Raw genomic sequence first — 16060 nt, 5'->3', positions numbered from 1 at the left:
GTTTATCCCGTTTTTGAGGACGAAAATTCAAATGGGTTAGACACGAAAAATCGGTTGAGCAAAAAATCGCATGAAAGAAGACCGACAGGACTAATATAATTGCTAAAAACTTCGTTTGAGAGTAATTTAAAAGAATGAGATCGAAAACTTAAGAAAAAAATGAAAACTAATTGATGGTTGTCTTTAAAAGATTTAGACTTACTTACAGTAAAGTAGATGGTATAGTGGGGGGGGGGGGTAAAACGATCAGACAAAACCACTACTCTATACTGGCCTTGTAACGGCCCGCTAATAATCATATTAACTTTAGCAGCAGAGTTATTTTCTGAATCAGCAGTTTATATCAAGCAAAAACCAAAAGTCAAGCGTGAAAAAATTACTCGAGAAGTGAAATCAAAAGAATGTTCCAGCATAAAAGCGTTAAATGTTAAGCACAAATTTTTAAATCAACATACGATTACAATAATTGCTTCAAACATCGTTCGAGAACAACTAAAATAAAGCCGGCAGATTGCAAGAAGCAACGCAATAAATTCGTATAATTGCAGTCTCAAAAAATTTTTGCTAATTCTTATTAATAGCAAAATCAGCTAATTCTTACTAATAGCTGAGATTTTATATTTTAATTAGAAATTTATATAACTTATTGCAGCCCTCAAATAAACTTCAATTAGAACGACAAATACTCAGGTGAGAGTGAGCAAGCCACATGTGGCCAAAAAATTAATCACGCAAATGAAGAACACTCGCTCACTGAGTGGAAGATGACGTCCTGCAAGCAGTTTAGTCAAAATTGCATGAATGAGTGAACACAAATTGGAGGTGATCTAGATGTCATACGGTCGTAACAAAAACTTAACGACGACAAAAATGGCAGGACAAGTTTTGACATAAAATTCAAATAACTTTTATAATATAAAAAAAAACAAACTAGACTTTAAATGGATGAATGGATTGGGAAAACCATTAAATCCGATCAAAAAAACTGAAAAGTTGCCACATGTGAACAAAAAACCACTAGCAAGACAGCAATTTTTTGTCCAATTACGGCTATCTCACTCGCTTGCTTTTACCCCACTTTGTTTTTACACGGCCAAAGTCACCTCAATTTGACTTCAAAAATCATGAAAATGTGTGAACTGATCCTTAAAAAAAACAGCGCGACAAGGTAAATAATAGCCCCAACTACCGCTTTGTGGCTAGTAAAAACATACGACAAGTTCTGAACTACAATTCAATAAATTTCGATGAAAAATCAACCCTAAAAACAACTAGGAATGGATTTGAAAAAAACAATATATAAAAAAGATCAAAAACCAACAAACACAAGTCAAATTTTCGCATGTGGACAACTATCAAACATAGCTGGCAGATTGCCGTAAAATAGCCGCAATAGCTTTGTAGATCTACAGTCTCAAAAAACAGTAAACAAGACAGATCAAAAAAAATTGTCTTTTGATTGAAAGCTTATCTGTTATATTTTGATTAAAAATCTGTATAAGTTATTGCTGCCTCTATTAGCTGCTCTCTAATAACCTTCATTTAGAGTAACACACACCCATTTGACCTTATCTCTTTGAATTAAAGTAAATAAAAGTCAAATTCAAAGTGAGGAAGTCATTTGAGAGTGAGGTAAGTCAAGTGTGACCAAAAATTTAATCACGCAAATGAACCAAAAAACTCGCTCCACTAAGAGCGAAAAATGACGTCACGCACGCAATTCAGCTGAAATTGCATGAACGAATGATCAAAAAGCAGATTTGAAGTGGTTGTGACGTCATATGGTCGTAAAAAAATCGCGACGACGAAATAAAAAACCAAGAGAGGGCCAATTATAGCCCCAGCTATCGCTGTGCGGCTATTAATAAAATTTGCGTTTTGTGGAATCGGGTGAACAAAACGGGTCCCCACTTTTCACGATTCATATACCACTTTCGATCATAGAACTTAGTTAGGCAAACCGTGGGAATAAGTTACTTATATCGTGCAAAAGGCTTACCTTTTGTCACGAGTATTTACAGATAAACTGCACCCAATTCCACCATTGTGCGCATCTAATTAGTCGCAAATTTATTACCGGAATTTTATTTTTAATTAATTGAGACCAAATTCAAAGACTCAATTGTTCTAATGAACAGTGCTATAGTTAATTGTAAAACCGCTTATTGCCTTCCTAATCCACTACTAAAAGTATCCTACGAGAGGGAAATTTCTGAAATTAATCGCCGATTAGGCTTTCAATCATTTGGGTAGTTGGATACTGTAATCGTGCGAAAGGGGTAAGTTTATGCAATTTGAACCAAGTTAGCCTAGTGTCACTCGTTTCTACACACGCTTACAACTCTAATATTAAACATGAGTCGTGAAAAAACCCGACAAAATTGAGTATAAATACTCGACTATTCGGACATTGAACACTCCAATCTAACTGCAAAAATAAACATACCCGGCAGATTGCCGGAAAATAGCCGCCGTTGATTCCAATAAGCATGACTGGGATTGAAATAACAGAAGATATTGAAAAAAAAAAGATTTTCGTACAAAAACATTTTTTTAAGTCCGATTTAATTTGATGGCATTTCGTAGTTGAACATACTTCTGTTTCTTAGAGAGAGGCTACAGGGGCTACTATCAATAACAATCAGCATTAGAGAGAGGTAACTAATACTTATAGGACCGACGTTCAAATAGCGGGCATCTAAAATTGGGGTTTATGGGTTTATCCCGTTTCTATTTCTGACTTCAATTTTTTATACTGACTGTTCATTTTGAATTGCTTTGCTGAGCAACTGATGTTCAAAATCACTTTTAACAGAATGAGAGAAGAGAGAAACTAGCCTAGAGAAGTCAAAAAGATTTCACGCAAACTGTTGAAAAGGCGGCAAAATGAGGTAAAGCGAAACATTTTTATATTCGACGAAGTAAAAAAACATAGCAGGACAAGTCCTGACGTACAATTCAAAGAATTTTCATTGACTAAACAGAAAACTAGACCTAGAACGGACTATGAATGGTTTGGAAAAACCATTTAGAAAAAAATCCGATCCAAAAAATCGAAAAAACAGTAAAAAGCAGAGTGAAATTGCCGCATGTGAACAAAAAAACCACTACCGATAAAGCGAATTTTTGTTCAAACACCGTATTCTCACTCTACTTTAAAATTAGAGCGAAAAAATTTCACGCCGCAAAACCACTCGCTTTTTCGCTCCATTTCCTGTTTCGGCGTGACCAAAATCACTACTCCAATTTGACTTCAAAAATCATGAAAATGTGTGAACAGACCTTAAAAAAAAAAGACAGCGCCCCAATACAATTCAAATTCTTTGAATTGTAAAAAAAAATAGGAGCGCTATAATAGCCGGCTGAGAAGATGAGGGCGGCTATTAATCAAATGTGTGAAAAGACAGCGCTCAAATACAATTCCAATTTTTCAATTTGGGGAAAAACGAAGAGAAGGCAATAAACAGTTCCGCTCAGCTGTCGCTATAGCAGCTATCGAACACTGCGATTTTTTGTCATTCCACTGTCTTGTCATATAGTGTCCAGTAAATATAAAACCGTCATAACATTGTAATTAGTCCGACTAACTTTTTACCCTATTTCTCACATTTACCACCATATTTGTCGTCTTTAAACTTGGATATAGATTTCTGCTCAATTTGAAATCTTTGCAGGAAACTAAGCCTTTCGGCTATCTAAGATTAAGTTTATTTCTCCTCTTTAACTTACTAGTGGCCATCCGACGGTGTGATCAACAAGTCCTGGCTTGTGCTTTGAGGCGTCCACTTCCCACAGCTGAAACACGCCTTATTGCTACATTCAGCACTCGAGAACTGAATGCATCAAAAAAATTGACTTAAAAATTAACTTTAAACCTCATTCACTATCATCCTACATAGAATTTTCGAAAACATTTCAAGCTCAAAATGTTCCCTTACTTAATAGGAATCCCGAATGTTTATTTTGATTTTTAGGACACCGAAAATTTCAAAATCTAAGTATATCTAGCCTCTTTCAGTCCAATAGCATACGTCTGTGGCTCACAGTCTTTTCTCAATTCCTCAAACTGGGAGTACAGCTGTTTAGTAAGAGACCCATGACAGCCTTCAGCGAACACTGTGACTCTCGCATGCAACTCCATTCCTCTCTCAAAGGAGTCCTTTGGTGATCCATCCTTGGCTATTCCTACGTCATTAGTGGCCACTCCTTTGATTGATCCGTCCGGGTGAAATAGCACCTATTCAACAGATTCTGTAAGAAGACAAGGAATACAAACAGGAATCATTTGAAAAATAAGGGACCAAAATTTAACGAAATTTGGTAGAATGTGTCTTCCAGTTACTTTGACTTAGGCCTCATCATGCTTTTCTGAACATGTGAGCTAAAAATATAGCCAATTAGTCATACCTAGGCCATATAGATACAAATGAGAGTATGAAACAAATGATGGAAATATAACTGAACATTTGGTTGACATGTAACTACTGAAATTTTAAACAAAGAAATTAGGCACATCGCTCGCAAATTTTCGAACAGTGAGTACATCAGATTGCATAGTCCCACAATCAGAACACACAATCCCAGATACGATTTATTTAAAAATACGAGACTATCCAAAAATGACAAATTGAAAAATTTCAATCAAAATCTAAACTGAACAATCTAAATTGATCTGGCGTTGAAGGCCGTGTTTCGATTTATTTCAATCTGCTATACCAATCCGGTAAGCAACAAATTCTCTATAAATTTTATTTAGAACTTAGTGTTTTTTAAAATAGCAGAATAATTTTGATCCCCCGACCATTGGGTTTACGAGATTTTCGGAGAAACCTTATGTGATCAATTGAACGAGAAACCGCAAATTTAGTTCGTTGAGCTCAACAATTTCAATTTTGATTCTATGCCTTTTTCTCAAATTCAATTACAAAAAAAGAACATTGGCAACCTGTCTTCGGGATTGCTGTTTTTGCAAATCTTTAAGTTTTTCAACATCGGACAAGCTGCTCTCAAACGACTGGCATTAGATAGTCCTTGCTAGTCATAAGATTAAGCCTGAGGAGCCATTCTTTACAATGAGGCGTTTAAAAAAGAGGCGGTTACAGTGCGGCGGTTAACAAACTTGGGAGGTAGGGGTGGTTAGCGTAGAGGTAGTCTTAGCTAGTCATAAGGTTAAGCCTAGGGAGCCTTTCTTTACAATTAGACGGTTAAAAAAGAAGCGGTTACAGTGAGGCGGTTAACAAACTTGGGAAGTAGGGGTGGTTAGCGTGGAGGTAGTCTTAACTAGTCATAAGATTAGGCCTAGGGAGCCTTTCTTTACAATTAGACGGTTAAAAAAGAAGCGGTTACAGTGAGGCGGTTAACAAACTTGGGAAGTAGGGGTGGTTAGCGTGGAGGTAGTCTTAGCGAGTCATAAGATTAGGCCTAGGGAGCCTTTCTTTACAATTAGACGGTTAAAAAGAAGCGGTTACAGAGAAGCAGTTAACAAACTTGGGAAGTAGGGGTAGTTAGCGTGGAGGTAGTCTTAGCTAGTCATAAGATTAAGCCTAGGGAGCATTTCTTTACAATTAGACGGTTAAAAAAGAAGCACTTACAGTGAGGCGGTTAACAAATTTGGGAGGTAGGGGTGGTTAGCGTGGAGGTTTAATGGATGTCCAAAACTCCAAGAATTGACATAATCATTAGATTATGCTTGCTCAGCACTTTCAATGAATCGTCTGCTCAGAGACGGATAATGTTCCACGAAAACTGCACAGCAACTTCATGACCTCGGGTTTTAAAAGTTTATCTCATTTCTCAAGACGAAAAGCCGAATAGTTAGACAAAAAAATGGGCGTACGGAAAATTGAAAACAAGACTGCAATAACTGTTATACGTGTTTGGAATCAAGTAACATTAAAATTGCCAGTGCGAATTGAGCACAAAAATGGTTCTCCTTGCTTTGGAGATCAGTTAAACTCGAAAAACATAGCTGGCAGATTGCCAGAAAATAGCCGCAATAGCTTTGTAAAACTGCGGTCTCAAAAAGATAGTAAAAGAAACATCTGGGCATTTAATAAAAAGAATTTTTTGGTCTTTCTTTTACATTTTTATGAAGACCCCGTTAATTTTATTGCTGCTTCTAATAGCTGCTCTCAAATAACCTTCAATTGTAGTGGCACACACTCACTTGACCTTATCTCGTTGATTTAAAGTAAAGAAAAGTCAATTTCGGAGTGAGGAAGTCATTTTTGAGAGTGAGGTAATTCAAGTGTGAACAAAAATTTAATCACGCAAATGAACAAAAAAACTCGCTCTACTAAGAGTGAGAAATGACGTCAAACACGCATTTCAGTTGAAATTGCATGAACGAATGAACAAAAAGCAAACTTGAATTGGTTGTGACGTCATATGGTCGTAACAAAAATCTTGCGGACGAAAGAAACATAGCAGGACAAGTCCTGACGTACAATTCAAAGAACTTTCATTGACTAAACAAAAGACTACACCTAGAACGGACTATGAATGAATTGGAAAAGCCATTTAGAAAAAATTAGATAAAAAAAAAGAAAAAAACAGTAAAAATCAATGTCAAAATTCCGGATGTGAACAAAAAACCACTAGCGAGAAAGCGAATTTCTGTTCAAACACCATTTTGTCACTCTACTCTGAAATTCGAGTAAAAAATTTTCTTCACGCCGCAAAACCAATCGCTTTTTCCCTCCACTTTCTATTTTGGCGTGACCAAAATCACTTCTCCAATTTGACTTCAAAGGTCATGAAAATGTGTGAACAGATCTTAAAAAAGACAGCACCCCAATAGAATTCAAATTATTTGAATTGTAAAAAAAACTAAGAGAAGGCCAATAATAGCCCCCTCCAACCCGCAATAAGTCTGAAAATAAAACAGAAAATAACTATCATAATGTTTAAATTGAGTTGGAACTTAATGACAAAACAGCATTCGTTGCATGTTTTATTTTACGTGATACCCCTAATATTGCGTAAACTGAGGTGACCATTCTTTAACAAGTTGAATAGGGAGCAGACCTCACTTCCAGCATAACCAGGGTATATCTCGACTCCCAGTTCTTCCGCCTGTTCGCCCAGCCACTTGACTACATTTCCCAGCCTCACTATGTAGTTACCCTTATTGTGCATCGGGAACCCTACATGAAAGCAAATATTCATAACCATATCAAGTCGAGCCATATTCAACAATCGCAATTTTTCATTATCAGCGATAGAGACGAGCATTTTTGACTTAACGATCATTTTGAAATATATTCAGCACCATTCAGTTTAAAGAATGATTGCCAACATACCTGGGGGAATGGGTACGGGAATTCGACGACCTGCCGTCAAAAAAGAGAATCTGTCCTCTTTAACTTCTGTTCGGATAGGCGCCTGAAACGATAAAAAGCCATGTCCCATTTGAACCCATTCAAGATTAAGGTCATTAGATCAATTTTTACAAATAGCATTTTTTAAGACGTGTTTTTTAATCGGTAACTTCTCTTTTCATAGGCTCAAAGTCAAATTCCGCACAAAATATCAAAGGTTTGTGTCATTCGGATGAACAAACGCAGACATAACTTTTTTGGGATTTAAGATTATTCACTGTTCTGAGATACAGCGAGAAAAGTTGAGCGAAAATTTTGCTCATGAGCGGCTTTTTCACAGCAGTTTTCAGTTTTAACTCCATTTTTTTCCGAACAAGGAGTTTTATCACGTAAGATGTTGAACGCTTGGGACATCTTTGACCATTTTAAACATTTAGAAACTTAGATTAATTTTTGAGCTTTTTATCATTTTGCAACTTTAGAAATTAACCATCTTTTTTTGATATCTTACAATCTATAGAGAGTTTCCTGGTGGCGACTATTCTTATTCTTAGTTTCAGTGAACTGACAGGACAGTTCTACAAAATATAGTCAATCATCATTTGATCCTTCAATCATTTTTTTCATTTTACAGGGATTCTCGGTTAGCATCGTTTTTACTAGTAAGTATTTCAGTGGGTGAACAGAAATGGCATCACATGGTGCAAATGATTAATTTGAAGTCGCAACCTAAGGAGATTTAAAACAGAAAAAACGAAAAAAAAACAGACTTCAAAGTTTTGTTACCTCGATAACGAGAAAACGAATTATTCAAATGTGTAGTTGGCTGTGATCTTAGTCATATTTTACTTCAAGGCGGTTCCGTTGTCTTCTATCTGTTTTTGAAATAGCCGCAACAATAATACAGCCACGCGATAACGGAAAATTGCAAAGAGAACGGAAGAGTCTCATCAAGCCGCACTAAAAAATGTATTAAACACTTCAATGATTCTTGTGCTCAATAAGTTGCTATAACTTTTTTTTTATTAAACAGCTCAACTAACACACGTTAGAGTCGATTCAGCTTTCGGAAAGAAACTGTAACTGCAAAAAACACAAAAAAAACAATATAAAACCTTTAAGTAGAAAACATATATCTCGTATCTGGAAAAACTCATAATAATAAACAAACCCGACGATGCTCAAGCAAAATGCAATATTATTGAAAAAAAAACATCAAAGGAGGTCAAAACGCACAACTCGAAACCAAAACCTGCTCTGAAAGTGAACCAATACTGAAAGTTCTGCTATGGCATTGTTCAACGAAGGAGTTTTTCGGATAAATCATTCTCTTGAAAAAGCATTTCTTAAAAAAAATTGAGTTCAGACAAGCAATCACTTGGGTTCAATATAATCAAAACGACTAAAATTACTTTTTCAGTGCCTAAATAAGCTATAAGGTTCGGTTATTTTGAAAGTTTGAGAAATTACAAACACAGAAACTTTGAGGACCTCAATCAAAGATTTCCAGCACCAGTTACGCAGATTTTCCGCAGCGATTACGACAACGAAGTTGACGATGTCGTTAGAAATGTGTACGAAAACCATACAAACTTGACTACCATCGGACTTGACCAACAGCTCTCGAACGACAGGCAGGGACTCGATTCCATAGTGATACATCGACAATGCACGGTGTTGATTGTAGCCTGTTTATAGGTGTGGGTGCGAAAATTTAGCCAATTGGCCTTTAATGGTGTTATCAGAGCTTACTATAAACCATTATTAGAATGATTAAATATTAAACTAATTAAATATTAATTTGCGTACTTTTTTGACGCAAACTGAGTTCTACTGCACAAAACTTTGAATGAAAGAGCTACTTAATCGACATCCAACAGAAAGTTAAATAAGTTGTTGTTGACACGCGATGACAAGTGAAATGAAAAGATCAAATAAATGGAAAAAAAGTTCCGCCATCTTCTCTCCGTGGACAATTATCTTTGGTGTGCGGTCGGGTGACGCTCCACTCGGTCTGTCCGTGCCCAATCAGAGTTTCAGAATCTATCTACAAGCGCACTTTCCGTAAATTGTCGGCTAAACATCTCAATTTTTCGTTGTCGGCTAAACGCCCTGTCGGCCAATAGGGCGGCCACCATAATGGACTGACTTGTTTGACATTCCCCTTAGATAGCACTGATGATGAAGCGAGTTCATGAGACACCGATGCAGTTCACAACAACTATTGAAATAGCGCTTTTCGGTAGGTTGATTTGAAGAGACAGCACAAAAACTCGAAAAAAAAATCAATATATTTACTAATCTCCCTCATATAATACTCAATTTTGATGATAAAAATTATCTGCTGAGTGAGATAAGACGACATTCATAATTCACTTTCATTAAAAATTGCATTGATAAAAAAATCAAATACTGTCACGCAATTGGAAGCAGTTACATAGCTCCATGAAACTTCATTTTGGAGAATTTCGGCGAGAAAAAGGTTCAGCCAAAAACAGCATGAAAACATGAAAAGACAAAAGAAATAAGGACAGCCTCATTATATTCACGGTAACTTAGCAGCTTTATAGCCATGAAAAAGATATATATGAAATGTTTTTTAAATAAAAACAGACTAAGCACGCGAGAAAATTGGGGGAATACAATATCAAACCAAGGTCAACCGAACTGCTCTCAAAACATTATAAAACGCTGGGAGCTAAAAAAAATACCGAATTAATTGAATTTCTTCATACGCTATGCTGAAATGATCACTTATTCTTTAGTGCCATTCAACTGCTTACAATTAGCAAAGAAAAATTTTCATGGGAAAAAGCAAGAAACGATAGGGATAAACGTCTTTTGCAAATCATTCGGATAACTACGCTACTTTTAAAAAAAGAAACCTCAAAAGGGCAGTTTATAACTGCTATTTTCCGATTAGTTATTCAAGAGAAATATTTTCCAATAAAATCTTAATTTTTGAACGGTGCTGAAAAATTTCAAACGCTTCCAGCAAACAGTACAATTAATATGCAGCAATCTAATCTGCTAAAAAGCCACTCGAGAGAAGGCTGCCCTAAATTTGTTTAAGGGCCACCGGAAAACTTTCTTAACAATCGATGAGCAATAACTCACATCAAAAGAGCATTAGTTCTTAAAAAGCTCAGCAACCAATTGATTGAGTAATAGAAAGTAATGATATACCCACATTTTTAGTCTTCCAATCCGGGATCAGCTCATTCAAAGCAGTAGGTTCAAGGCATGCTCCGGAAAGGATGTGACCACCTAAAACAATCACAGACATCAACTGACAAAAGTAATAACATTCTATGACTATGTAAATTCAGAAGCATCACTAAACGCACTTTTCGTTCTCAAATGTGGAACAGTTGAGACCACAGATGCGGTTTGTACAGATCCGACAAATCATTTCTTTGACAAGGCCACAAAGTGTTTTTTACTACATTAAAAAACTGTTCCTTTAGACATATGAAAAAAAAATTAGTCTGAGCAGCTGACTGGTTTATATATTATCATCAGTTACAACCGGAAGGGTTCAAAATATTCAGCAAGTACAGAAGAAACAAATGCGCGTGAAAGAATTGCAAACAAATATCAGTCAAATCGGTCAGACAGATACAGCGACAGAAAAAGCATACAGGGCAAAAAAATTATATATACAGGCAGTGAATTTCCTTTGCATACGCTTGGTATTACACTTTTACTTTAACCTCCTTTTCATTTCTATCTCTGAGAACTTTGTTTTCAGGTATAATCAGAAAGCACATGGAGCCACTTTAATTTGATGATTTTCTGAAACTTCTTTATCGAGGAGTCAGGATGCTTAAAACTTTGAGAATATGGGCTGATTTTCACTAGTTTTGTTCACTTTTCAATACTTCTCATTGATTATATTATATTATATTGAATTTAAATATTGAATTTAAATCTTGAATTTGAATATATATTATGTTGAAATGTTTTCCGGAAAAACAGTTCACCGTATCATTAAAAAAACAATTGAAGATCATAAACGGAAGTTCAAACACATGTCGCAACTTTTCCTGCTTAATATTGGTTACTTTTTATATAGCCTTCTTCAGAGAAACTGGCGCGCTACAGCTATTTTCAGGTTCTGCCCTTTTTACTCAAAAGCACTGGCTGACAGACCTAATGAAAAAAAAACAAAGCCTGTCACATTGACCGCCTTAAGTATACTCAAAAAATCATTTTGCTTATTTGAATTAATAATGGATGATACAAGCGTTTAAGATAAATAAATCAGTTCTCAGTTTTTCTAGTTTTTGTATGCTGAATTTCGACTGCTTTTCTTTGATTCCTTTTGTTTTGTCACTTCTTCTCTTAACCATTGAAGGTCTGTTTCGGGCAAAGATCCATAATAGTGCATAGATGTTCTCTAATGAAATGGGCATCAATGATGTATTGATGACATAGCCGGCCCCATTTGCAGGATTGCAAAGAATAAAGTAAGTCCAAAAATTAAAGACAATTCTTGGTTGAAAATACAAACTTGGTAACCCATTAACAAAGAAACAAGTTTCGAGATAAACGAATAACTGACGTTACGCAAGAAAATCAACCTAGACAAATTTACGGATTTCAATGAACGTTTTTGCGAAGATAAAACGAAGTACATGAGAATAAGCGGTTAAAAAGCGTAATAAACCGATAAACGCAAAAAAAATAAGGTAAACATTTCGCAAAACTGCGGGTCCGCAGAAAATTTAAGGAGGAGGTCAAAATATAGAAGTCCGAACGCTCTGAGGGGAGTAACAGGTTGCTACGGTGTAGCAATTTTTCTACCCGCGCAGAAAAAGCAGAATTTGAGTACAAATTGTCCTTTTCCCGATACCAGAACTTACATAGTGGCGAACCTTGTAAATTAGTGTTTGGTCCGAACCAGGATATACCATTGACCGAACCAGGATTTGGTCCGAACCAGGATATACTTCAATGACTTTGCCCAGTGGCCAAAGACCACGAGGCGTGAAATCCTCTAAACCCAAACAAGATCGTCTACTATTAAATTCGGACAACCTTTAGTCCATTTCGAACGTTTCGGCTGGTTTGGGATATATTCTCTAAGAAATCTGTTCCAGAAGTGTTCGGCCAAGTGTTTTGAATTTCTCCAAGACTTTGAGATTGTAATCTTTCTCTCGGAAAAAAACACCAGGTGGAAAATTAACAGTGGGTCTTGGTCTGCCCAAAAGAAAATGGTTTGGTTTTAGGGGAAGTGTATCATTATTGTCACTCGAAGTGTTTGTGAGGGGACGAGAGTTCATGTTAGATTCTATTTCGCAAGTGAAGGTAGACAACGTTTCATGTGTTATTGTTCTTGATCCAATGACCTTTACAAAGACAATTTGAACACTTGAATTAACCTTTCCCAACTGCCACCAAAATGTGGTGCAGGAGGATTAAACTTCCATTCAATTTCAATATCAAGAATATGGAGTTTTGAGGCAAATTCCTTTGATGCTCTGAGTGCTTCGATACCTTTCTTTAGTTCCGAACAAGAGCTGACAAAAGATTTCCCGTTGTCGGAAAGAAATTTTTTCGGCTTTCCGCGGCGACTAATGAATCTGCGGATGCAATTCATTGTTGTCTGTAGACAGGTTTTCTGCTATCTCCAAGTGGACTGCTCTTATCACCAAGCAGGTGAACAGAAGTACGTAGCGTGTACTCTGTCTGCCGCATTGAGATACGGGGAAAGGACCTATGAAGTCGAGTCCTGTCGTCGCAAAGACAAAGTGGTGCTCACTTGGTAACCGCTCGCATGGTAGATCAGACAGTTGAGGTTGCTGGATTTCCTGTATCATTCGCCGACAAGGAATGCATTGGCGGACTGTCTGCCTAACGACAGCTCGGCATTTCAAAATCCAATAGTATTGCATGAGGCAGCGCGTTTGTTCAACTCCTGAGTGAGTGTTGGTAATGTGAAAATTCTTGATTAGCAGCTTCACAATTGGGTTAGACCATCCAGAATGATTGAATGTCGGGCAGTCTCTAAAACCATTGCCTTTGACAACCGACCTTTAGCTCGGAGCTGATCATTATTGACAACATACGGACAAAGGTCTATCAAACGACGTGATGCTGTAATGTCCTTGCCTTTACGTAGAGCAGATATTTCATCTGCAAAGTTTTCAATCTGCGATACCTCGATCAGACCTCGATCAGATACCTGTACGCAAAAGTTTGACGAGAGAGAGCCAAATGTTTGCTTCGCTTCTTGCAAAGTTCGCGGAAAAAGATGCAGTACGCAGTCACTCTTATCAACCGATTCCAGTTGCTAAAACGTGTAATATCTATTACACACCCTTAAGTTGACAGTTTAGGGGAAAACAAGTGGGTGATGCTTCAAGAGATCTTGACAAGGCCACTCTTTCTCTTCGGAGCGGAGAAATGATGGTCCACTCAACCAACGAGAAGTTGCATTCATCTGTCGAACCTCATAGCCTCTTGAGCCGTCATCAGCGGGATTATCAGAAGAAGCGATGTAGCGCCAATTGAGAGATGAAGAGACGTCGAGAATCTTTGCTAGTCTATTGGCAACGAAAATTCGATGCCACATTTTGGGAGTTCTCAACCAATAGAGTAGAGTTGTACTATCGGACCAGAAAAAGTAATTTCTGATTTCCAAATCTTGCTGTTCTTTGATAAACTGAGCTAATTGCGCGCCATACACTGCCGCTTGCAACTCCAGGTTTGGATTAGTCATCCTCTCGATCGGAGCTACTCTGGCTTTGCCCATCATGAACACTACAACTGTTTTATCAACGTACTCAGTTCTTAGATAAGACACTGCTGATAGAGCATACTCTGAAGCGTCTGTGAACGTGTGAAGAGCTGTAGACTAAATTTTCGTGTTTCTACGGAAGAGAGCACGTGGAATGCTGATAATCTAGTAAGATGGAAGTTCGTTTTTGAATTCGAGAAAGCCTGGGAACTGCTAAACGTCCAGAGGTGCGTCCCATTGTGGACCTTTACCCCAAGCCACTTGCAATATTTTCCTCACTCTGATTGTTAAAGGGGCTATAACGCCAAGGGGATCATAAATTGAAGCGACGAACTTCAAAAGTTTCCTCTGTGTTGTGAATTTATCATTGGGGAACCTTTTGAAAAGCCTTTCGTCAATGATGTACTCGTCAGTGCTCGCGTTCCACGGTAAACCCAAAATTTTTTGAGGTTGAGGTGATGGTAGAACAGGCATCAAAAGATTTTTGTTTGCGACGTTTTTCAATAACTTGTCTGAATTAGAGTTCCACTTTGTGAGGTTGAAACCACCGAGTGAAAGACACTCTTTGGCGCTGTTCATAACGTTTACAGCACTTTCAACGTTTGCTGTCGAGATATATTGGTCATCCATGTAGACATTACGCTCAATGACGTGTAACACTTGAGGAAATTTGTCCTGATTGTCACGTGCTGAACGACGAAGAGCGTAGGACGCTATACATGGGGAAGACGTTGCGCCGAAGATATGACGTGTGTGTTCATACTCTTCGATTTTGCCATTGTGATTCCAGAGAAACCAGAAACCAAAGAAACGCACGATCAGAGGGAGCAACTTTAATTTGCATAAACATTTGCTCAATGTCTGCTGAAATTGCCACTTGTTGCTCGCGGAATCTTAATATGACTCCCACAAGATTTCTCAAATCGGGTCCCTTCAAAAGGTTTGAATTCAAGGATTGACCTTGAAAAACACTGGAAGCATTGATGACTCTCCTGATTTTTCTGGGTGTTTTCATTTGAAATGGGATGATGAGGAAGATAAGGGATGATGAGGAAGATTATTGAGACCTGCTGTTTGTTTGTCTGTAGCTGGATCAACTTTGACAACATAACCATTTTAAGATCTTTCTGGAGCGTCTCCTCGTGCTTACTTTGTAGATCTGGTTTTGTTGAGAGCTTTTGTTTAATTGCTTTAACTGTTTTTCTGCTAGCCATCTGTTGTTCGGTAACTTGGCGTTTTCCTTCCAAAGAAGGCCTATTTCGTAGTGACCATCAGAAAAGTTTGTAGCCGACTCACGGACTTGCAGAGCTTTTTCATTATTTTTAGACATAGCCCTTTTTGATGAAGCTATACCGTAGTTCTCAATTTTCATCCACTGTTGTACTTTTGTGAAAAGTTCATTGTCTAGATGAGGATGAGAGTTGATTTGTGTTTTGAACACTGGATTCTGTTCGTCTGCTGTGACGCTAGTTTTACCTGCACATGTTCATACTAGAGGAGTTTCTACAGCTCAGGGCGTGTTTTTGGGCCTTTAATCACCTTACTGTAATGATTCAGTTCCAGATTGTCGATGCCGATGATTATTGAGACTTTAATTTCATCAGCATTAGGGAACGAAATGTGACTGAGATGTTCAAATTTCTGGCAAAGCTTGTTCAGCTCATTAGTGTTAACAGGGTTCATATTCAAATCCGGTACTGCCAAGACTTAGTTTACAAGGATTGGTGTCTTATTAGACTGATAAGGTTTAATTTTCAAAGACACTGGAGAACAATCTATTTCTTATGTTGTGTGGTAGCCACTAATAGGCATCTTGCCAAAAGTGTTGATATCAATACCTAGAATCAGAGCTGCGGATTGGAGGAGGAGGCTCTGGCAACTTCCGTTGTCGAGATAAGCATATGTCTCAAACGTTTTCTCCCCGTTAGACAGTTGAACTGGTAAGAAAGCAACTTGACCTGTGCCATGTTGAACCGATTTAATTGTTGAAGAGGGTCGT

The 16060-nt window shown here is 37.4% G+C and overlaps 1 protein-coding gene across 1 annotated transcript in view; it reads right to left on the bottom strand.

The window, feature by feature from the left end:
• LOC142345860 (electron transfer flavoprotein-ubiquinone oxidoreductase, mitochondrial-like) overlaps positions 1-16060 on the bottom strand; it is a 326221-nt gene that overhangs the window by 15074 nt on the left and 295087 nt on the right. The window contains exons 4-8 of the mRNA XM_075398283.1: positions 10510-10586; positions 7302-7383; positions 7027-7145; positions 4010-4237; positions 3730-3795 (exon numbers count right to left, since the gene is read on the bottom strand). Of these exons, the coding sequence (XP_075254398.1) occupies positions 3730-3795; positions 4010-4237; positions 7027-7145; positions 7302-7383; positions 10510-10586 (572 nt within the window). The remainder of the gene's footprint in view (positions 1-3729; positions 3796-4009; positions 4238-7026; positions 7146-7301; positions 7384-10509; positions 10587-16060) is intronic.

This window comes from Convolutriloba macropyga, chromosome 9 (genome assembly GCF_964194025.1).
Source record: "Convolutriloba macropyga chromosome 9, txConMacr16.3, whole genome shotgun sequence".
Taxonomy (NCBI): domain Eukaryota; kingdom Metazoa; phylum Xenacoelomorpha; order Acoela; family Convolutidae; genus Convolutriloba; species Convolutriloba macropyga.
Note: the sequence above shows the minus strand (reverse complement) of the source record. Positions and strands in the feature narration are given on the sequence as shown.